Consider the following 23,082-nt stretch of genomic DNA (forward strand, 5'->3'; position numbering starts at 1 on the left):
GAAAGCAAAGCATGGATGGGTTCAGAATTAGTTTAGTGCAGAGCAAAATCGCCTCTCTGATCCAATCAAGAGCTAGGCCTTGTTCTCACCCACAAAAAAGTTTCTCCAGTCACCCGTGACAGGGAGAGCATGGATGTGGATGGATGGGTTTGGTTACAAGAAATAACCACTCAACCTACGTACCTACCTACCTAATTAGCCGACCATGCTAATGCTATTGCTGTCCCATTAGATTCTCATCATCACATCTTGTCTGTCTGTCCTAAGCAACGTCCTGACCTAACAACACTGTTCCCTCTTACCTATACAAGGCACTCCCCTAGGCTAGGATGCTAGCTGGTTCCTGCTTTATTAACTTTTGACCAAAATAATGCATCTCCTGGCAGGTTGGTTAACCTTGATTTGGGTGATGTGAAGGCCATGCTAATAATAATGGTAGTTATTGCTTGTAAAATTCCTCTGCCTATATATGTTTGGAAGAGGTCTGATTAACCATGTTAAGGAGTATTAGTATTGGTCTTTCCTAACAAACCACTCCTGATTTATTACTAAAATTGCTTCAGAACTCCCTAAAAAAATAGTACCTTTTTACATAGTTAATGTCATCATTCCTGCCCTGATTAATGTGAGTAAGCTCATGTGCATCAAGGAAATGCTTTTCTTCTTCATATATCTTAGGTAGATCTGATCTTTCTTTTTTTTATCTACAGCACAAGAAGGAAAGAAATCCAAACTTCAAAAGTTAGCATCGAGAGAAAGTGCCTCTTGTTTTCCTTGAGAATTTGGAACATAATTGAGTGTGCTGGAGAGGAGTCAGCTCAGCCTTTTCTTTTTTCTTGACAACATGTAGGACTCAACTCAGGTGGATCCATCATCCATGTCACTTTCTGGTTGCTGCATGTACTCTCCATGCTATAGTAATCCAACATATGCAATGTATGTAGCCTCTAGGTTTAGCTTTGTTTGTTAGCGATGAAAAAGACTCCACCACGTAAAGTAAGACGATCGATTCGCTCGCATGCGGTTTTAGTTATGCTTAGCGAGATCTTCAGGCTAGTTAGGGATGCTCCAGGTTGCTTTTCTTGTTGATTAATTAACCACACATGATGTTGTTCTTGACTTGTAGCCTCTCAATATATCTCTACCTATATATCTCTGGCAGAGGTCTGCTAAATCACTCCTGTTTTGTTAGTGAAGTTGCATCAGAACTCCCTAAAGAAATACTGTCACCTTTTGATATCCAGCAGACTGGCTGCTGTGATCATTAATTCCTTCTTCGCTGATGAAAGTGAGTAAAGCTCATGTGCATCAAGGAAATGGTTCTCTACTCCATGGATCTTAAGTACGCAGGTCTCATCTTCTATTCCACGACAGAAGAAGAAAATAAGTTTCAAAGTTACTAATGAGAGAATTTACCTCTCCTTTTCTAAATAAATGCTCAGCCTTTTCTTTTGTTTTATCTTGACAGCATACAGGATGCAGCTCAGCCGATGTCACCATTGGATCCATGTCACCTTCTGGTTGCTGTCTGTCTATAGGTTTAGCTTTGTTTGTTAGCGATGAAAAGAGTCCACCGCGTAAAGTAAGACGATGCGCATACGGTTTTAGTTATGTTTAGCGAGATCCTCAGGCTAATTAGAGATGCTTCAGGTTGCTTTTCCTAATTAATTAACCACACATGATGTTGCTGTTGACTTGTACCTCTCTCTATATCTCTAGATATCTGTCTGTCAAAATGCCTTTTGATTTCCTTTGTTGACAATTGGTTGGCGAACGGGACCCATTGCCTGTGTATGATGCTGACAATCCATTTTGTTTTGGGAATGTTATTGTCCTACAATCTACCTATATTTTGTTCTTTCTTGTAGAGGTACAAGAATCTCGTAGTAAATGTACTCGCTCCATTTGCGCATGGAGGACATATTAGATTTTGGTTGGCTAAGAATTACTCCATTAATATGTGCCTTATATGATAAAATATCATGATTATGAGTAAGCACTAAGCACTTTTGAAAACAAATCAGGGATGAAGAATCCACGGAGCAAAAACTACATATTAATAAAGTAATCCATGGCCAAAGTCTCGTGTTAATTGTACCTAATATGCCTGGCAGTATGAGTAGAAACATAGGGAGTAGCAAATTTTCCCTTCATCAAAGCATAGTACAGGTCATCTATGATATCAACTCGCACAGTACATAGCAAGCACGTACTCTACTTGTACTACTAGCTGGTTGTCTGGAATCAAGGATAAAGATTGGGGGATCTAGAGATATGGCAATATGGTCTGCAAGTAGGTTGACAACTGAGGTCAAACCTTATATTATAGCTTTCCAGGAAACTAAGAAAGAGATGCTCTCTTCATCTTTCCTGAAAAGCATCAGTAATAACAGGAATTTTGAATGGCACCACTTGCCTGCAGAAGGCACTGCTGGTGGCATCCTGGTAGGAGTAGATGAAGACATTTTTGAGATAGATAGTTGGCTTCCCCTTAAATACTCTGTCTCTTGCACACTTACAATCAAAGCCAGTAAGATCAAATGTAGAGTTATTGGAGTATATGGATCTCCTTATGAGGAGGGCAAAGATGATTTCATTACAGAACTGCATAGCTTGTTCATATGTGATCATCTGCCTACCCTGATTGGGGGTGATTTTAACCTAGTTAGGTATCAAAAAGACAAGAGTAATGGCAACATCAATCACCACTGGAGTGATAAATTTAATGCTTGGGTAGAGATCTGGAGTCTTTTAGAAATTAAAATGTCAGGCAGAAGATTCGCATGGGCTAATAACCAACAGAACTTGGTTATGTTTACCATTGATAGAATCTTCTGTACTACTGAGTTTGATGCTTTATTTCCTTTGGGTAGTTCTCAAGCCCTTCCCAGAATTGGGAGTGACCACACACCACTACTTTGGGATTCTGGGTTGAGTAAGCCCCCAAAACCCACCAGTTTCAAATTTGAAAAATGGTGGCTGCTGAAGGCAGAATTTAAAGATTTAGTGATTAAGAATTGGACAACTCCTGTCAAGAAAAATAGAGCTATAGATATTTGGCAGGAGAAAGCCAGGAGGTTTAAGAGGTTTGCTAGAGGCTGGAGCATCAATATAGAAGCTGATATTAGAAAACACAAAGCCCTCCTCACTCAAGAATTTGATTCCTTAGATGTTAAGGCTGAAACAGAGCAGTTATCTGACTCTGAGATTAATAGGATGAAAATAGTGATGCAAGAACTTCACCATATTTGGCTAAAAGAGGAAGTGAAAGCCATGCAAAGATCTAGGGATAGAGACATCTTAGAAGGAGATAGGAATACTAAATACTTCCAGGCTGTAGCCAATCAAAGGAGGAGGAGAACACAGATTCATGTCCTTGAGGGCCCAAATGGCGCTGTCACAGAGACCAAGGACATGTTAGATGTTGCCTCCTCCTTCTACAAAGACCTCTTTAAAAAAGAGAGTAGAAATGGGTTTAGACTGAGAGAGGACTTCTTCTTGGAAGGAGAAAAAGTAAAATTAGAGGACAATAGTTTCCTTCAAAACCCTTTCACTGAAGAGGAGGTGAAAGAAGCCATCTTTGGTTCCTATTCAGATGGGGCCCCAGGCCCTGATGGGCTTTCTTTTCTCTTCTTACAACAGTTTTGGGAGGTGATTAAACTGTTGGAAATATGCCCTAGAGGCAATAATAAATTGATTATTATTATATTTCCTTGTTCATGATAATCGTTTATTATCCATGCTAGAATTGTATTGATAGGAAACTCAGATACATGTGTGGATACATAGACAACACCATGTCCCTAGTAAGCCTCTAGTTGACTAGCTCGTTGATCAATAGATGGTTACGGTTTCCTGACCATGGACATTGGATGTCGTTGATAACGGGATCACATCATTAGGAGAATGATGTGATGGACAAGACCCAATCCTAAGCCTAGCACAAGATCATGTAGTTCGTATGCTAAAGCTTTTCTAATGTCAAGTATCATTTCCTTAGACCATGAGATTGTGCAACTCCCGGATACCGTAGGAATACTTTGGGTGTGCCAAACATCACAACGTAACTGGGTGGCTATAAAGGTACACTACAGGTATCTCCGAAAGTGTCTGTTGGGTTGGCACGAATCGAGACTGGGATTTGTCACTCCGTGTAAACGGAGAGGTATCTCTGGGCCCACTCGGTAGGACATCATCATAATGTGCACAATGTGATCAAGGAGTTGATCACGGGATGATGTGTTACGGAACGAGTAAAGAGACTTGCCGGTAACGAGATTGAACAAGGTATCGGGATACCGACGATCGAATCTCGGGCAAGTATCGTACCGCTAGACAAAGGGAATTGTATACGGGATTGATTAAGTCCTTGACATCGTGGTTCATCCGATGAGATCATCATGGAACATGTGGGAGCCAACATGGGTATCCAGATCCCGCTGTTGGTTATTGACCGGAGAGTCATCTCGGTCATGTCTGCATGTCTCCCGAACCCGTAGGGTCTACACACTTAAGGTTCGGTCACGCTAGGGTTATAGAGATATTAGTATGCGGTAACTCGAAAGTTTTTCGGAGTCCCGGATGAGATCCCGGACGTCACGAGGAGTTCCGGAATGGTCCGGAGGTAAAGAATTATATATAGGAAGTGCTATTTCGGCCATCGGGACAAGTTTCGGGGTCACCGGTATTGTACCGGGACCACCGGAAGGGTCCCGGGGGTCCACCGGGTGGGGCCACCTGCCCCGGGGGGCCACATGGGCTGTAGGGGGTGCGCCTTGGCCTATATGGGCCAAGGGCACCAGCCCTAAGAGGCCCATGCGCCAAGAGAAGAGGGAAAGGAAGAGTCCTAAAGGGGGAAGGCACCTCCGAGGTGCCTTGGGGAGGAGGGACTCCTCCCCTGGCCGCACCCTTCCTTGGAGGAAGGGCCAAGGCTGCGCCTCCCCCCTCTCCCTTGGCCCTATATATAGTGGAGGAAAGGGAGGGCAGCAATACCTGAGCCCTGGCGCCTCCCTCTCCCTCCCATGACACATCTCCCTCCTCCCGCAGCGCTTGGCGAAGCCCTGTTGGAATCCCGCTACTTCCACCACCACGCCGTCGTGCTGCTGGATCTCCATCAACCTCTCCTCCCCCCTTGCTGGATCAAGAAGGAGGAGACGTCGCTGCTCCGTACGTGTGTTGAACACGGAGGTGCCGTCCGTTCGGCGCTAGGATCATCGGTGATTTGGATCACGACGAGTACGACTCCATCAACCCCGTTCTCTTGAACGCTTCCGCACGCGATCTACAAGGGTATGTAGATCCACTCCTCCCTCGTTGCTAGATGACTCCATAGATAGATCTTGGTGACACGTAGGAAAATTTTGAATTTATGCTACGTTCCCCAACATAAACAAGATATCATGGCCCTCTTCAAAGACTTTTATGAGGGGAGCCTAGACATTTATAGACTTAATTTTGCTATGGTTACTCTAGTTCCTAAAGAACAAGATGCTTCTAGCATGAAGAAGTTCAGACCCATTTGTTTGCTTAACTGCATTTTCAAGGTCTTTACCAAGGTCTTGACTAATAGATTAGCTAGGTTAATGAATTTCCTTACTTCCAGTAACCAATCTGCCTTTATTAAAGGCAGGTACATTTTAGAAAGTGTGGTGACAGCACACGAAGTGCTGCACTCCATAGTGCATTCTGGCAATGCTGGACTAGTGATCAAACTAGACTATGAAAAAGCCTTTGACAAGGTGAATCTTGACTTTCTTTATGAGATTCTAGAAAAAAGAGGCTTTGGCACAAAATGGATCACATGGGTCAAGCAGATCACCCAGATGGGATCCATTGGAGTGAAGATTAATGGAGTAGAAGGAGATTTCTTCACTATTGGCAAGGGCCTTAGACAAGGGGACCCCTTCTCCCCACTTCTTTTTAACCTTGTGATAGATGTTTTGACCAGGATGCTGGCCAAAGCAACTTCTCATAATTTAGTGAAAGGCTTATGCTCTAATCTCATCCCTGGAGGGGTCATCTGCCTTCAATATGCAGATGACACCATCCTCTTTATAGAAAATTCTGTAGATAAGGTTACTAATCTCAAACAGGTTTTAACTTGTTTTGAGAATGTTTCTGGTATGAGGATCAACTACTCAAAAAGTGAGATTATCCCCCTTGGGCTCACCGACAGTGAAGTAGATTCTTTCAAAAAAAATTCTAGAGTGTACTGTAGGCACTTTCCCTATTAAATACCTAGGCATTCCCCTTCACTATGACAAGCTAAGGAGGGAAGACATCCAGCCCCTTATTGACAAGATCCTCAAAAGGATGGCTGGATGGAGAGGGAAGCTTCTCTCTTATGCTGCCAGAGTAGTTTTGATCAAAGCCTGTCTTGCTAGCATCCCAGTCTACCTGCTCTCATTCTTCAAATTCCCCAAATGGGCTCTGGACCTGATCAACAGCCAGCTTGCCCACTGTCTTTGGAGTGACTTTGAGGGAGATAGAAAGCTTCATCTTGCAAACTGGCATTTGGTTTGCATGAAAAAAGAGTATGGCGGGATGGGTATCCCTAACATCAAGGATGTCAACCTGTGCCTACTAGGTAATTGGGTTAAGAGATATATCCAAGATGAGGGCAAGATCTGGAGACAGATAGTAGACTCTAAGTATATTAAGAAAAGCCCAAACATTTTTGCATCCAACCCAGAGAACACCTTCAAATTCTGGCAAGGAGTAATGTGGGCTGCAAAAGCCCTGAAGTTTGGGTATAGGTGGAAAATAGGTAATGGTAAGAAGATTAGATTTTGGGAAGACATTGGTTTGGCACCTCACCTCTGTCAGTGCAATTCTGGCCCCTGTACACTATCTGTCACCAACAGGGTGCTACTGTTGCAGAGATTTGGGATGGGATTGATATCAAATTGACTTTTAGGAGGGTTTTCTCAGATGTCATGATGGAGAGTTGGTACTGCCTTGAGCAGATCATCAAGGGCACTGTGCTGTCTGATGATGAAGATTCCCTAATCTGGCAATATGAGAGTAAAGGAGTCTACTCTACTAGCTCTCTTTACAATATTATTAATTTTAGAGGAGTGCAACCTGTGTATATTCCTTCTGTGTGGTTTATAGCAGTCCCTCCCAGAGTGCAAGTGTTTTTGTGGCTCTTGTCTCATAACAAGCTAATGACTAAGGATAACTTGTTAAAAAGAGGTATCAGTAAACCACCTGAATGTATGTTTTGTAAGGAACATGAGTCAATAGACCACCTGTTCTTTGGATGTGTGGTTGCCAAACAGATCTGTGCTGAAATGTCCAAGATCCTTTCCCATGATATAGGCAATGACTACATATCTATTGCTAGATTTTGGCCAGCTCATAAACATAAAATGGTCTTGAACTCGGTTTGTGCCTGTGTTATGTGGTGCATCTGGAAGTTCAGAAATTCCATGATTTTTAATAATGTGATGTGGACTGATCTTAAACAGGTTTGGTGGCAGATTCATTGGACTCTCAAGAAGTGGATGATCTTGTTCAAAGAAACAAGTCTAGAAGAGCTGAAGCTGGTGTCACAGAAAGTGGCAATGACCCTCACCTCTCCTTTCCTACTGACCATGGGGTGAATGATGGCAATGATACTGCAGGTATCTTAAGCCTAGATTCACTCTCAAAAATGTCGTTGGGAAATGGGGGAGGGGGTGCAGGTCTATAGCCTCCTGTGCATTACACACCTCCTAACAGACCTGATAGGAACTGCAAGCACGAATCGCTGCTGAGCCCTGTCACTCCGCTGGAACTGCCGCTAACCCCAGTTCAAACCTTTAAGAGAATCAAGTGGGGGGGTGCGTACCAGGCGAGCCAGGAGAAAGCTGGAGCTGTACTGATTGGCGCATGAAGAAGAATTGACTCTCTCAATAGGGTCGTCTTTAGTTTCTAAAAATATGAACACTTTAGTTCCTGTGCTAGATTTTGAGTCTTGTAATAAGTTCTACTTTTTTTGAGCTCGTGAGCGCTCCAGCTCCCTTTTCTGTTATTGCAGATCAGGGAGGGGGTAGCTCCTCAAATCCGTCCTTTGAAAACCTTGATAGAAGGGTGTCTTTCGTTGTACCTGGTTTCACGTTTTTCAATGGAAAATGGTGGAGCCGGGGGGGTGTTTTCTGCCCTCCTGTTAGTCTAAAAACAACTGAGACACAGAGACCTTGACTTGTTGTACTCCAATTGACGTGAGGACGAGATGAGGGCACGTAGTATGTGTGCAGCAATGAACGGATACTAGACCATGATGGCGCGCGTTGCTGCGCCCGTCAATTTTGGCGATAGAAAGGTAAGGTTTTAAATATATATGGAATAGTAGAAATCTATAAAATGTATGGAGGTATGCGAGGTGAAAGTTCATTTTCCAAGACTTTTATTAGCAATGGAGATGGTGAATATTTGTAGGAAAGGGAACCACAGCAAACATTTCAATCATGTCCCTATGATTGGTCTTCAGAAGAAAAAAGTTTTCATTACGGGAGCTTAAAACAGAGCAGATAGAAGGGTTTAGAAGAATTGATACAATGATGTTACCAAAATTCAGTCCTAAAAAATTGTGCATTGATGCAGCAGCATAGAACTAATGGGTAGCTTGAAAGTAAAACATAGCCAGGAGAAGATGCGGTTGTACTAAAAGTGTGTATTCAAGTTTGTTCTCACATAGGTTGTGAAGCAATATCCGCATGCATAGAATGACTTGTCACCGAACAAGACAACACCCGAAGCATATTAGGACTTCAGCAGACTTCGAGGGTTATAGCCATACTAGTTGCAAAACACAAGTACACAACACCCTTTTTTTCTCAAAAGAGAACACACCACCATTCAGAGGCCGAAGATAGATCAACCGAGGCTACTGCAGGACATCATCGACCTGTCTCAAACTCCAACACTGATTTTGCAGCAGCATATCTTGTTGCAGTTCTCCTCCTGGCCAATCAATCAATCCATGCGATGTTCCTGTTATTATTAAACTGAACATAATTAGGACAAACCCTCAGAAAGGGATCAAGGAACAAAATCGTATCCTCAGTCCTCCTCACAGATCGGACCTCGGAATCAAATCCTTTTTTTTTTGAACCATGCAGGAGGACTGCATGTATATTATTAAGATAGAGAGAAAGGACCTCGGAATCAAATCTTAGAAGGGGAATGGGCGTGGCGGAGGAGCAGAGATTGAATACCTGTGGATTTTGGCTAGATGCCTGGTTGTGAGGGGAGCGAGGCCGTTACAGACTGAATACATCACAGCCCTGCCTCGCTTCGATCAACCAGGCCTACCTTGCTTCGCCCCACGCAGACCGATCTTGTTTAATATTTTTCCTCTCCTGATGATCTAATCGTTTGAATCGTATCAAAGGTAATCTGCTTGATGAGAACCAGTCTCCAAGATCTTCTTGAATCAATTGACCAAAACCATGATGAACACCACATGTAGAAAACATTAGCACCTTAAAACGGGTCTACACTCTACAACCGTAGCAAATTTATGTGACGAGCTAAGATATAGGGCGATAATGCTAATAGGATGGAGGAGAGGAGAGCCGCTGAGGAGAGGAGCAGAGGGGACGATAGGTTGCCGCAACCAAGTGGAGAACCATGGCCACTGCGAAGCTTTTACTGTTGAAAAGGCAAAGCGCGGGGGAGACGACACATTTTATATGTAAGCTACTAACCTGTAAAACTGAAATCCACTGTCGGCTGCCGTTTCCAAATTTCATTAATGGCACATCACATAGGGACGGCGATGAAACGCCGATAACTCCTCCGACGCTAACTCTCCTGCAAACCACATCAATCGCTACACAGATCTGCTGAACGGGTGCAGAGCAAAGGAGTAGATCCAGACATATACTCCCTCCGTTTCCAAATATTTGTCTTTCTAGGTATTTTAAATGGACACAACATACGGATGCATGTAGACATATTTTAGAGCATAGATCCACTCATTTTGTTTTGTAGGTAGTCACTTGTTGAAATCTCTAGAAATACAAAAATTTGGAAACGGAGGGAGTACAAGATACTCAAAGCCCAATAGGTCCAATCTAATAGCATACCTGCAAATTTGTTACCGGAGCAGCGGCCGGCCCATTAGCATTTTCTGTTGTGAAACGAAAGCCCGGGTGGGATTGGAAAGAGATTCAACGGCCAAAAATGCATAGAGCTCCAAATTCAATGGACGAAAATGCTGATGGCTGAGAGGGATGGATCAGTGCGCGGTTATAATGTTTCTAAGGGCCTGTTCGGAGGGACTCCACTCCTCAACTCCGCTCGTGGAGCCGACCCGAACATGATAACTCCACAGAGTTGGCAGCGTGGAGTGGAGCGAGTTACAGGCAAAAGTCTCGGAGCGAGGAAAGTGGCACTCTGCAGCTCCTGAAAACGGAAGAGTTCAACAAATTTACGCATGGCTGCCACCGATAAGTGAACGTACTGGTTCGTTATATCTCTCGTGCTGGTGCCTTTTCTATCGGCAGTACTCTGCGCCGGCGCACCGGCCTAAATTTCAGCCGGTCCGCTGCCGAGCGTTCGATAAGACCCCATCCATCGGTTGGATCTCGTAATAATTAGTCCCCCGGTTGGGTCTCATAATAATAACTCAACACACGCTTCTCCCCCTTCGTCACGCACGCACGGTAACCGCCCGCGGCGAGCATCCGCCTCGTCCAAATCAAGACGTCCTAATCTCTGCCGTGCACGAGGTCGCCGTTGCCGCCGTCGTCCCCCCACATCTCGCCTCCTCCTGTCGCCAGATGTCTCGCCGCTTGTAGCAGTGGCTCGTTTGTAGCAAAAAAACAAGAACATGGAGTCGCCCATTTGAAGCAAAACATGGTTTCCACCCAAAAAATGACATGGTTCCAGCAAAACTGAAAGATGGTTTCAGCAAAAAACACATGGTTCCAACAAAAATTGATATGGTTGCAGCCAAACTGAAAAGTGGTTCCAGCAAAAACGATATTCTTCGTATCAATCATTGCTATGGTTCCAACAAAAAATTAATATGGTTCCAACAAAAAAATCCAGAAACAAGCATAGCAGTGCACACCCAGGCTTCTCCCCGCTCGGAATTCCTGGCCGTCGGATCCTTCATTTGATGCGTTCTGGACCATAGGATCTCGCCTTCGGATGACCTCGGATCAAGCCCGGATCAAGCTACAATGAATAGTAGCCTCCATTCGATTTTTCTTACCTCAGAATTACTTTGCTCCCTCGCTGGTGGGCCACGCCGGTCAGCGACTATGGCTAGGAGTGTGGACTGTGCAGCGCGTGGGCTCCGTCAGCGGGCAAATATCCCGTGCCACCGCCGATAATACCGAGCCCCGCCGAGGGCAGTTTTGTCATTTCACGTGTCCGGGCCGTGACGTGTCGAGCGCCGGTTGGCTGGAGAGTGGAGGGGGTGAGGGCGCCGCTGCCCCTGCCTCCTCACCTCCCGTGGCCCCGCCCTCCCCGTCGCGTCTCTTCTCTCCATCGTCAGTCGCGGAAGCCGCCACCATGCTCGAGAGCGCGGCACCATGCTCGAGGGGTCTCTCTCTCTCTCTCTCTCTCTCTCTCTCTCTCTAAACTCTGCTCCACGCCCATGCCATGTTCTTCTCGGGACGCAGCCCCCCCTGCTCCAACCCTAACCCTAGCGTTGCTGCTGCTGGTCAAGGTACCCCCATTTTGATTTGCTCTTGGCCCCTCCACTCCCCTCATGCTGCTGCTGCTTTTGGTCACGCAGGTGCACACGCGTCCAGGTGGCCAAGGTGTCTCCTCTACCACTTCAGACGTGTTTAGTCAGATCCAGAAGGTCTGGCCTGCTTCTCACTTAATCCCCTCTGTTCCTTTTTAAATAATACCTGATGATGAATGGCTGCAATTTTGGATAGTTGGATTCTTGATTTGTGATCTACGGAATACATGTAAATTGGTTGAGAGGATGGGACTAGAATTAAGCTTCCTATTGCTGCAGGTGGAATTCAGCTTTCTCATTGGAACAGTCAGAAGTGCAAAAGTCTACAGAGATTTAAATGTGAGTTAAACCTATTACTTGGGGCCTCGGATATATGCTTCAGAATCATGCATTTTTATTTTGCGAACTGATGCATGGTGCCTACTGACCAACCTGAATTGTGTGCATGGGGCCATAAGTATGAGACCTGTTCGTGTCTGTCAGTCAAGGTTAGAGTGGTCCTGGAGCTATTTACTTAACTGCGCAATTTACGGATGGCATACTTAACTGCAAAATTTAAGGATATTTGAGCATGTGCTTCACACCAGGCAGTAATAATTAGAAAAGGGGACTAGAGATGGAACTCCTAACTTATTGACATCCAAGTATACTTTTTCTGTTCTATGTAGCTAATGGTGTTTTTCCGATGCGGTTCTTCTCACCAAGATTGACCGAGTATTTTAAACTGGTACTCATCATTTTCCTATCCGTTTAGAATCTTTGCTGAGCCTGAACTTTTTTCTTAATTATTTTCATCTGCTTAACCTTGCCACATCATCTCTTAAAAATAGTTTGAATCAATCGGCTGTGTGCTCTGCCTTTGCAATTCATTGAACCTTAAGATCAAAATCTGCGTAAGTTGTTGAGCCTGAACTTTTCTTCTTACTTATTTTCATCATGTTAGCCTTGCCACATCATCTCTTAAAAGTAGTTTGAATCCATCAGCTGTGTGCTCTGCCTCTGCAATTCATTGAACCTTAAGATCAAAACCTTCGTAAGTTGTAGCCCTGTTTCCAACTACATCTTGAATACTAACATTTGCGTTGGAAAAAGAAGAAAGATTGAATCATAGTTTGCACTAAATGAAAATGATAGTTTTTTACATTTTGTTCACTCACTGGGAAGGTCACTATTTATATGCTTGCTTCAACTTTTTCCGTATCACCATGGAAATCATTTGTACAGGAGTTCTGGAACAAGGAATACAATAATCACAAGGATGGAGGCTGAATAAGGTATGTCCAAAGTAATTGTGGTTCCTCTGCATTTATCAGAAAACATAATACACTATTTTCTGAAAATGGAAATGATAAATCATATAACTGTTTGCAGATATATTCCAGTTCATCCGTAACAGATTCTGATATATTTTTTCTGTATGTGAGATATAACCATGTTATTATTTCATTACTAATAGTACTGCCTAATTCTACATATCAGTTGTATCGCCATAACTTGCCCAGTGGCGATCACTGTAGGTTCCATTCGATTCCAAAATCTGCTAATTATTAATCTGCACTTTACGTTCTGTTTTAGATACTAACTTTATACTAAAGTTAGTATAAAGTTGAGTCATCTATTTTGGAATGGAGGGAGTAATACATATATCAAGCTTTTTGCTCAGTTAAATCGGAGTTATGGTAGTAGCTACAAATGTCTACCTTGCAGCTTTGTACTGTTCTGTTCTGAGTTGTTTGATTGATTCTTTACATATTCAAGTAGCTTAATTTTCTAATAGTTAGGTTTGGAAATAGGCAGGTCATGGAAGGCCTTTGATTTGTTGGATCAGTCTGCCCTCCTGCTAACAAGACCAAGGGAGAAAAGAAATTTAAGGAAAGAACTGGTGTTGTTGCTGCTAAGAAGAAGATCGAGCAAGTTAACAAGAAGAAATCAAGAGGAAGACAATGGGGAGCCATGTGAAAGATTCAGATTCCTCCTACTAAGTGCGCCCCAGTTGCACACACATTGGCCCCAGTACCAAGCTCAAGCTCAAGGTCCTGCCTTTGTCCGCTTTCCTTCTAATTAGCTTAGTTTAGTTCTGAATTATATAATTAATATGTACGTTACATACTTGAAAGGTTGTCACCTATTTTATGCTTCCAACAAAACTGTGAAGAATTCATCTGCTACAATCATGTGTTGTTTATTTATTTATTTTGTAATAAGTCAAGTGTTTTTTCATTCCTTGGAATCCATTCACATAGTTATTTTTTGTTATATATTCTTTAGTTGTTAAAGTAGCTTAATTTTCTGATAGACAGATTTGGAAACAAGCAGGACTTTGAAGAACATGGCATGAGTTTGCTTTCTTGGATCAGTCTGCTCTCCCTCCTAACAAGACCAAGGAAGAAAATAAGTTTAAGGGAAGAACCAGTGCTTCTAAGAACAAGATCGAGCAAGTCAACAAGAAGTGTTACTTTGATTTGCTCCCTCACTTTAGTGCTTCATACACAAAAAGGTATAACTTATGGACTTGCTCAATCAAACTGTCAAGCAGATGCAGATTGAAACCACATGTACATATTTTCAAGAACAAGTTCGTTTGATAAAAGCTAAGGATGATAGAGCCACTATAACCACTAATTGGAAAATATTTCCCAAAGGAGCAAATAATCATGGAGGTGATCATTAGCCATATAATGCCACTAGATGTAGTGCCTGATAGCGCCTTGTATTGCTTAGTTTTAATTAATTAAGTAAACTGGAGCAGAAGGGTATCTGCCCTGTTCCAGCAATAATGAAAAGGTTGTTTTTTCTTGTCCTGCAAAATATAGCCCAAAACTTTCAAATGTTTTGTTTTCAAAGGACGGAGCACTTCTCATATTAGTGAGTTGCTTTGTACAGTTCATATTTGTTGAACAATAGTGCCAAATGAGATTCACTAATCAAACACCATCGATGAAGTCACATTTATGCGTAGCGAGCCATGCTTCCTATCTGTTCTGGTTGTTTTCTATGTTATGTTTCTGAATATGTATCCACGTCAACTGGTCTAAATTTGTGTATCTAGATGAGTTGCATTTTGTTTATTTAGCAAAATATAGCTATTATGGGATTATTTGGTTATCAGCTTTATGGACAAGCATCCAGTATATGCTGCGAGGAGTGACAATGCAAGACCAGCGCTGTTTTCATGCACATTTGCATATAGTTTCAGTCAATACGATAGTAAACTTGCTCTCAACGACTCTGACCTTACAAAATATTAGGTATCCTTAGTTCCAAATACGGTTTTAAAGGTTCTAAAATTATTTTTTTGATGCCATGTGCCATGTTGTGGAGAACATCTGGCCGCCATTTACACTTCATTTCCTCCATGTTTCGTTCTGGTGCCTCCACTCCTCACCACCTCTTTATCTGTCGTGGTAGCAGCAATGGAGGTCTCCAAGGCCCCTTCCTCTTCTGGTTTGGCAACCCGCCATCCCCCCAAAGGTTAGTACTCCTAATCACCGAGAATTCCTTTATTGGTTAACCGTGAACGTCTCCAAGAAGCATAGAGGTTAGGTTATGCAATGGTTTCCCTGCTTATGCCCAGAGATTCTTGAGACATGGCACAGTGCCAATGCGGTGTGCTTCGATGTGGATAGCACTGTATGCTTGGATGAGGGTATTGTCGAGCTTGCTGATTTCTGTGGGGCTGGGCAGGCGGTTGCCGGGTGGAAGACAAAGCAATTGTCACAGTTTCTGGGGTATGTTAGTTGTTTAGCATATAATATCTTCCAAAAAACTAATCTTGGCCTTATTAGTCTCAGGGCGATGACAGGGACCGTTCCATTTGATGAGGCTCTTGCTGCCTGGATCTCTTTAAGTAAGCCATCTCTGTCCCAAGTTGAGGACCGTTTGGAGAAGAGGCCACCCAGGTGACCTTTTACAAGTCCCGGCCCCAAGTTAATTTCATAAGTTAATCACTATTTAGCTACCACTTTTGCATTCCTATATTGAATCTTCTGAGATTCCCCAGCTCTGTTGTTCTTGTATTGGAATGGTTAGATATGTGCTGCTGAACATAGAATAAATGCTCTTAGGAATGCTTGAATGGTCTTACTCGGCTTCTCTTTTTAAGCTAATACGAAAAATAGTAGCCGAGTATATGCAAAATTGGTTTGGTGCCACAGTAAAAACACGATTTCAGAATAGTACCACCACATAGTTAAGTTCATTTTAATAACACTAAATGAGACATTAAAATACTATCAGCCTATACCACTTTAGTCTTAACCTTTAGGCCGTTACGTGCCCTGCAACCACAACATAACCCTTTTGACTTATTTGCCTCGTGTGTTAATTAGAGATTTCCTAAAATCTCTGGCTACAGAATAATTCCAAGGTGGTATGTGTTAATCATTTATTCATCACTGCAATAGATGTAATTTTTGTGTTGGATATGCGTTGTTTATTTTCCTGGTTCATTGACATGTTTATCTGTTTGTATCTGCAGGATTTCTCAACGCTGATTTTATCAAGACATTAAAAGCCAATAATATTGAAGTATTCCTTGTGTCCGGAGGTATCCGGCAAATGATCAAGGTATATTTTCACTAAACGGCTGCACGAACGATACTTTTGGGACCTGGGTTATCAGAACATAGTCAAATTTGCCTGTCCTTGAAACATCTTCAAATTTTGTGACATACACACACACACCAAGATGCTTTTAAGATATCCATGGTTTGAATACAGAAATTGGTTCTAATTTTCCGTCTATATTATTTGTTGAACAGTAAACAAGGATATGTTTATTCCCATGATCTAAAAGCAACAATTCCTCTTTTCTTCACTTTAGAACATTTTAAATTTAATTTTGTTACTGAAGTTTCACATAGTGGTCAACATATGTGTATTTAGCCCAAACTTGCAGAGCTGTAACAACAGAGGTGTATTTAACCGAACTAATGTTACCTTATTTAAAATTTTGCTCCAGATTAAACATTCACATAGACCTAATTAAGATTGATTAAAGTGTTCTTATATTATATATTTGTTATTTCCTTTATACTCCAAAAGAAAAAAAATATGACTAACAAAACTCTGTCAATGATTTCAAGTATCAGTTTGCCTGCCTTTCATTGCAGTAATCGGATAATTTTCTGCTTTCAAATTGCTATGACCTTTGACCCATATAACTAAGTGAATGTTCTATTTTTTCAGTCTCTCTCTCTCTCTCTCTCTATGTGTGTGTGTGTTGTGTGTTCTGATCCATTTTATGTACCTCGACATACAGATCAGCATCTGTGTGTGCCGCTGCTTGCGAGGGACAAAAAGAGGTCGATTTGAAATTGTGGAAGAGCAAGGAGGCCGGAAGAATTGTGCACTTCTATCCTTTCTACTATCGCATCATAGCATCTGATCTTTACCCACGTCGTTGGGACCGGCATCCTCGCGCCAAGGCGCGATCACGATGTAGTGGGAGAAGATCTGTGGGCTTTTTGTAATTTACCCGTAGGTTTAGCATTTGCCTTTATTATATCAACACCATCATATGCTTCTTAGTTAATTTTTTAAAAATGTTTAAATTCAAATTTATTGAAATTTGTTAGGAGTAACAACATTTTGCATGCATAAAAGTAGCCCCAACAAACTATGTTATGCCTAAGACTTTAGTTATCTATTCTGGGTTGCGGATCATCTGCAAGCTATTATGTGCTGTCGTATCTTCTATGCCTAAGATATTTGGTGCTAAACCTATCGCGAAACATGCTTTCTATGTTCATACATTGTTAAGCAGCACAAACGTTTTGACCGGCACCCTCGCGCCCGATCTAGTTAATATGGTTCCAGCAAAAAATTGAGAAAAATGGTTTCCCCAAACAATGATATGATTCCAGCAAAAATTCATGGCGGCCACCTGGCATCGCATCCCAGCCCGGTCCTCGCCTGTTGTAGCAGAGTCAAATGCTGGTTCCAGAAAAAAAAACCTATGCAGCAAAAATCATGGCGGCTACCATCGTTGCCGTGCAGCACTAGCCTATCCTGTTGAAGCAAAAAAGGAAGCGGGTTCCAGCAAAAATCAAAAGTGGTTCCAGCAAAACAACAACAAAAAAGCAACTTACCATGGCCAATGGCCACCGCCGTCGCTGCCCACCACCATCCTCGTTGTTTGAAGAGAAACCACTGGCTGGTTCCAGCACCGCACCTCATAGGTCGCATCATGTCCCCCACGTCACCGCCGGTCCAACAGCTTCCGCCGCAGGCCGGCCGGTCCACTGCCTTGCATCCACAGGCGCCATGGGTGCATCTCATCGCCGGTGGTGTTGCTCTTGGTCAATGGGGAAAAAGGGGTGGTGGTGGAGCAGCCTCAGCCAATACACAGGATAGAAAAAAAACAAAAGGAGGAGGTCGGAGGCCATGGCCTCGCCGGTTGTAGCGGATCCCGTCGGGGAGGCAGGGGCGAAGTGCAAGCGGCCGGCGGAGCAGAGGAGATGAGGTTATGCGAGAGGAAAAATAAACTGGATCTCGTCTCAGTCTTCTGAAGATAAGGTGAGGGAAGGGGTGGTGGGCTGGCCCCACTTGAGAAACGGGGCGCGTGTTAGCCCGCGTGCGACCGGCTGAGTTTTCAGCCGGCGCACCGGTCACAAACGTTTACCCTTTTCTATTGTACCACATTCCCTCATCATAGGCCACATGCTAGATTATTGGGCTTTAGGCCTAACTTATGAATATGAATCGGAGCGGAGCGAAAAGCCCAACAATTTTCCTGCCTCACAGGATCGATCGAGGAGTGGGAGCTCGCCCGGAGGATTTCGTGGAGCGGGAGGATTACCGAACAAGCTCTAAATATACACAACTTTTGCTCCATCATTAGTCTGTGTCTCAAATACACCTCTTCAAACCGTTCAGCGATCCTCACCTCGTACATACAAACTAGTGTAAAAATAACCACCTCGGTTGGTCAAACAGTACATTTTTTACAAGGTAATTTCTGCAACAACCATGTGTAGTTACTTGTCGTGACCGAGGTTAGGGATACTTGGTACTCTGTGAAGAAGTTTTTTGGCCCTACATGTTTCTAGGTTGATAGAAATATCTAACCATTTAGCTTTTACCGAACACTATGAACTAATTAAACTTTCACGAAGGCTGCAGGATTTGGGAAGTACAAGTTTAGGCTAACCAAGATACACTTCTAGGTGACAGGTATTTCTCAAAATTGTAGGCAAATTATTAAAATTAGCAAATACATTAAAAAAAATCCCGACTTCCATGTGCTTCTCCTTGGGAGAATCTAGGTCCTTAATTGTGCCAACGCGACATTTTTCTCCTACTTCCATATGCCCCCGCGGGTCTAACCTTGATGCTGCTTGTCCCGCTTCGTCGTTGTTGGAGATGTCTTGCAACTAAAAGATTAGAGGGGACTCACGGAGCCACTAAACAGACCCAATAAAAAAAGCAGTTAAATGTTACAAGTTGAGGAACAACACCAAAGTTCGTCAATCCCATGAAACGGTAAGTAGTTATCCAGCATACATTGCAATGCAAATTGCAAAACAAAACAAAACAAGGAGTATGCATACATAACAGAATGTTTAACTTTATTTGGTAAGCCCAGAAACGAAGATCATGGGCCAATCAATCTCCAGGGGCATGGAATCCCAGTGGCACATGGAGTGCCTGGAAGGCCAATCCACTATCTCCTCCATCATCCCAGTTTCGAGATCGGCGGTGTAAATTTGTCGATAGTTGTCGGTGATGATCAATGCGCCGCACTTCTCTCTCAGTCCAATTAGGTCCCTTGTTCCATTCTCATTTTCGAGTCGTTTTAGCACGATTGTTCGGGCGCACACCCATTCTGAAGTGCTGCTCATGTCTCCTTGGTCCTCGCGTCGTTGCTCCCAGATCTCTAGTCGGGGACCTTCCTTCTGAATCCATAGCAGCGATAACACCCCGTTGGTGCCTAATGTAAGGCATGAAGGACTAGTGGGTTGGTAGTTGAGTTTACAAGCGAGCTTCGTCAAGGAGATACGGCCGGTCTTAGCATCCAGATTAATGACTTGAAGGCACCCTTCTCCGTAGTTATCAAATAACCAGTGCGCCCGGCCATTGCGCACAACGGCATCGCTGAACGACCCATAGTCGTATGACTGCACATCGCTGTCGAAGCAGTTTGTACGTTGGTCCCAACATGATTTGCCGGAAGAGAACGTATGGAGATTGTACTTCAAGTCGCCGTTGCTGTAGCCGATGATGACCACTTTGAAGAAAGACGAAGGGTTGCTCGGCAGCACTACCGTGGGCGTCGACTCATCATCTTTGGAACAACAATCTACACCGGTCAGAATGGCATAGCCATTACAGTCGTAGTAGAAGTTTGGGCTGACTTTTAGAGGAGGGAGCAAGACACACGTGGCGGCGTGCAGGTCGCAGACGCCCAGTTGAAGGATGGTCTTGTCCAGATAGCCGGTGGCGTCGTGTGCTTCGAGACGCACAAGAACGAGGCCGTGGCGCGAGATGAGCGGCGACGCGCCGTCGAAGAGGCCTGCACGGGCAGGGGTGACAAAGGAGCCCAAGGAGCGGCGGCGAGCGCCCAGAGCGGATCGCCGTGCTGGGACGAAGCACGGCTCCGGGCCCGGCAAAGACCCTCCGTCCAGTTCCTGATCATGTCGGTTTCCTTGAGCGAAGAAGCCAACGAAAGACGACGGGGAGTACTCCGGCCAGCGGCGCCGGAGGAAGGAGCGGTCGGTGACGAGATGGCGCCACCTCTTGCACGCCGTGGCTGAGCGGAAGAGAGAAGCTTCGTCCTTGATGCGGACGAGGATCTCGAGGAGGAGGTCATCCGGGAGCGAGACCGCCATAGCCGCCGGCGCTACTTTCAAGATTAATTGGATACGATTGCTAGACAAAATCTAAAATATATATACTACGTATGCACGATCCGTTTTTTACATTCAGGTTGCCGACTTGGTCTCCACGTGGAACTCAAGAACATATACAGGTTCGGATCAGCACAGTCTGATCCGTTTTATGTTGGAACTTGGAACTCAAGAACGGGTGCAACGTTAGGAAAGAAGGGCTCCAGAAAAGCCAAGAACATCGGCCAGCATTAGGAAAGCAAGCTTTCCGTCTCGTGTCGAGTACATGCATACGAGATCAGACGTACCTTTTGTTGTATCCACGCCGTAGATCGGACAAAGACACGATGAATCCAACTCGTGTAATTACTCACCATCAGGCCAATAACAAGAGTACTGTGCGATAGAGGGGCTCTTGCACAATCCCGCTCCATTGCTCGTCGACCGGCTAGCCCAAACGGAACTTGTAGTCTGGCAATTTGGAGTGCAGCGACACACACCCAACATTTAGGCGGCGCAACGTAATTGTGCGCCGTGCCATTTCCCACTGGCTCCTTTGCGACTTGTCAAGCCTCTACACACTTGAAGTGTGTGCCAAGACCAGCCACATGTCCTTAACAAGGCTGCCTGTCCAACCCCGTGATCTCATGCATCGACTTTGTTATGATGAACCATATTTCACTGTGTACAGTGAGCAAAGGCTCACGTTGATCTACGTACAAAAGGAACATCTCCTGGTATAGATTTTTTTTTTTCGAAACGGAGGCATAAGATTTGCCTCTTCTATTAAATAAGGGAGAAGCAGAGTTTAGAGTTTTACAAGAGCACCCACATACACGGCATGACGATTACTCGCGCAAGAAAATAAGCCCTAGTCTTTTAGCACCCGCGGTAATCCAGAGCTTTGCCTCCTCCATGATGTTGTTGAGAAGTATCGGCGGTGGTGCGAACTTGTGCCGAAACACCCGTGCATTTCGCTCATTCCAAATGGTCCAAGAAACAAGCATGGTGAGGGAGGCCGAAGCGCTCCGGCTGGGGACGTGGTTGCCGGTTTGCTTGTCCCACCATTCGTGGACGGACCCGGCAAGGCGCCAATCGATGGTGTCCATGTGAGCAAGGCCAAGCTTGACGATAATTAACCTCCAAAGCCTAAGTGTGTAGCGACACTTGAAGAAGAGATGTGCACCCGTTTCCTGTTCCCTTTGGCAAAGAGGGCAAAGGCCACAATTAGCCCAACCCCGCCTCTCGAGGCGATCAGCTGTCCAAATCCTATCTTGGAGGGCCAACCATGCGAAAAATTTGACCTTCGGGGGAGCCCAAACTCGCCAAACCATTCGGTCCATGGGGGAGAGAGTTAATCCAAGGAACTGAGCCTTATATGCGGTGGCCGCCGTGTAGATCCCGTCATTGGAGTGCTTCCAAACGATATCATCGTGGAGTTGCTCATCAAGGTGGACGTCATTCAGAAGCATCCATAGGGTGAAAAACTCCCGGATGTGATCACTGGAGACGACGGTGTTGAAGTTGATTTTGAGAATCCATGCATTGCCTTTGAGAGCCTCCCTCGCCTTCCAATTCTTTCTCCTGGAAGCCTCAAAAATTAGAGGTGCAATGTCCTTGGGCTTGCGCCCTAGAAGCCAAGGGGAATCCCAAAATGGCGTTTTGGCGCCGTCTCCCACGATGATGGTGATCGAAGCATAAAAGAAGTTTAGATCATCCTCCGTGCAAGGGTTGCCGAATCCAACCCATAATCTGTGGGGTTCCTTCCACTCATACCAAAGCCACCTTAGCCGGAGAGCACGTGCCTGGTATAGATTTGGATATGGCATGACAGCACGAGTTGGATGACATCTTAGCATGCCTTGTCTAAACAAACCAATCGAGAGAAAATTGGGACTGAAAGCACATTATACTGGTGCTCGGGCAAAAAGAGTCGCACATTGCTCGTTACAACTATCATCGCATCTACATCGTTGATGTCAAAACTGGGCGCGCGATGTGGAGATAAATGGATTGGCCACGCGATCATCAGAATATCTCTCGACTTGGTTTTAGCCGTGGAGAGTTTGCGCTCTTGGAGATGGATTGGCCAGCCTTCTTAATTAGTTTCTCGGTTTGGTATAGAGAAATAATGTAGAGCAAGTATACATTCTGTGATATTTTCCTTCAAAAAAGACTCCCTGGACATGCCAGGCCATGGATCCATGAGGATTCCTCCTTTTCTTTTGAATATATAACTAGGTGGATGGATGATGGATGGGTTGGAAACATATATTAGGTTAATGAAGATCAAGTGTACCTAGATGCATAGATGCATAGTTTAGTGTCATACAATTTAGGCACATGTTTGAGGATCAATAAAATAATTTACTGTCATACAATTTAAAGATCAAATGTACTTACCTAGCTGCATGGACACATGTTTAAGGATCAATAAAATACTCTTACTGGAAAAGATAATTTAGTGTCATACAATTTTGCCACGTGCATATTCAGCCACATTGTCTGGTTTACATACACACGTTTATTAATTCTTTTTTGAACAAATATATGTGGCTGAATATGCACGTG

At 44.1% G+C, this 23,082-nt stretch overlaps 1 protein-coding gene and 1 long non-coding RNA gene across 11 annotated transcripts; one reads left to right on the forward strand and one right to left on the reverse strand.

The window, feature by feature from the left end:
* Positions 1-8,524: 8,524 nt before the first annotated feature.
* Positions 8,525-18,457, reverse strand: LOC147982408 (uncharacterized). The gene is made up of 3 exons (XR_015599203.1): positions 17,776-18,457; positions 9,201-9,798; positions 8,525-8,976 (listed from the first exon to the last, which is right to left on the reverse strand). It is a non-coding gene; the product is annotated as an uncharacterized LOC147982408 (long non-coding RNA).
* Positions 11,425-17,364, forward strand: LOC147982409 (phosphoserine phosphatase, chloroplastic-like). 10 transcript variants are annotated; one of them, XM_087514395.1, is made up of 11 exons: positions 11,425-11,665; positions 11,735-11,803; positions 11,966-12,025; positions 12,355-12,413; positions 12,911-12,960; positions 13,480-13,719; positions 13,987-14,183; positions 15,098-15,157; positions 15,261-15,585; positions 16,164-16,252; positions 16,947-17,364. In XM_087514395.1, exons 7-10 carry the CDS (start codon positions 14,021-14,023, stop codon positions 16,177-16,179), a joined length of 564 nt encoding a protein of 187 aa, XP_087370521.1. In that variant the 5' UTR covers positions 11,425-11,665; positions 11,735-11,803; positions 11,966-12,025; positions 12,355-12,413; positions 12,911-12,960; positions 13,480-13,719; positions 13,987-14,020; the 3' UTR covers positions 16,180-16,252; positions 16,947-17,364. The 10 variants fall into 10 exon arrangements, 9 of the variants coding, with proteins under 9 accessions (XP_087370521.1, XP_087370523.1, XP_087370529.1 ...); XM_087514397.1 differs by having other exon boundaries at positions 13,484-13,719; XM_087514403.1 differs by lacking the exon at positions 12,355-12,413 and having other exon boundaries at positions 15,261-15,414; positions 15,472-15,585.
* Positions 18,458-23,082: the final 4,625 nt, after the last annotated feature.

The sequence above is a fragment of the Triticum urartu genome, chromosome 3A (assembly GCF_056163025.1).
Source record: "Triticum urartu cultivar PI428250 chromosome 3A, HENAU_Tu73, whole genome shotgun sequence".
NCBI lineage: Eukaryota > Viridiplantae > Streptophyta > Magnoliopsida > Poales > Poaceae > Triticum > Triticum urartu.

Bases quoted from the DNA above. Each gene is read 5' to 3' on its own strand.
- LOC147982409 (XM_087514395.1), top strand. From the start codon at position 14,021: ATGAGTTTGCTTTCTTGGATCAGTCTGCTCTCCCTCCTAACAAGACCA. The intron at 14,184-15,097 runs GTATAACTTATG...TCGTGGTAGCAG, and splicing joins AGTGCTTCATACACAAAAAG to CAATGGAGGTCTCCAAGGCC. The intron at 15,158-15,260 runs GTTAGTACTCCT...GCTTATGCCCAG, and splicing joins AACCCGCCATCCCCCCAAAG to AGATTCTTGAGACATGGCAC.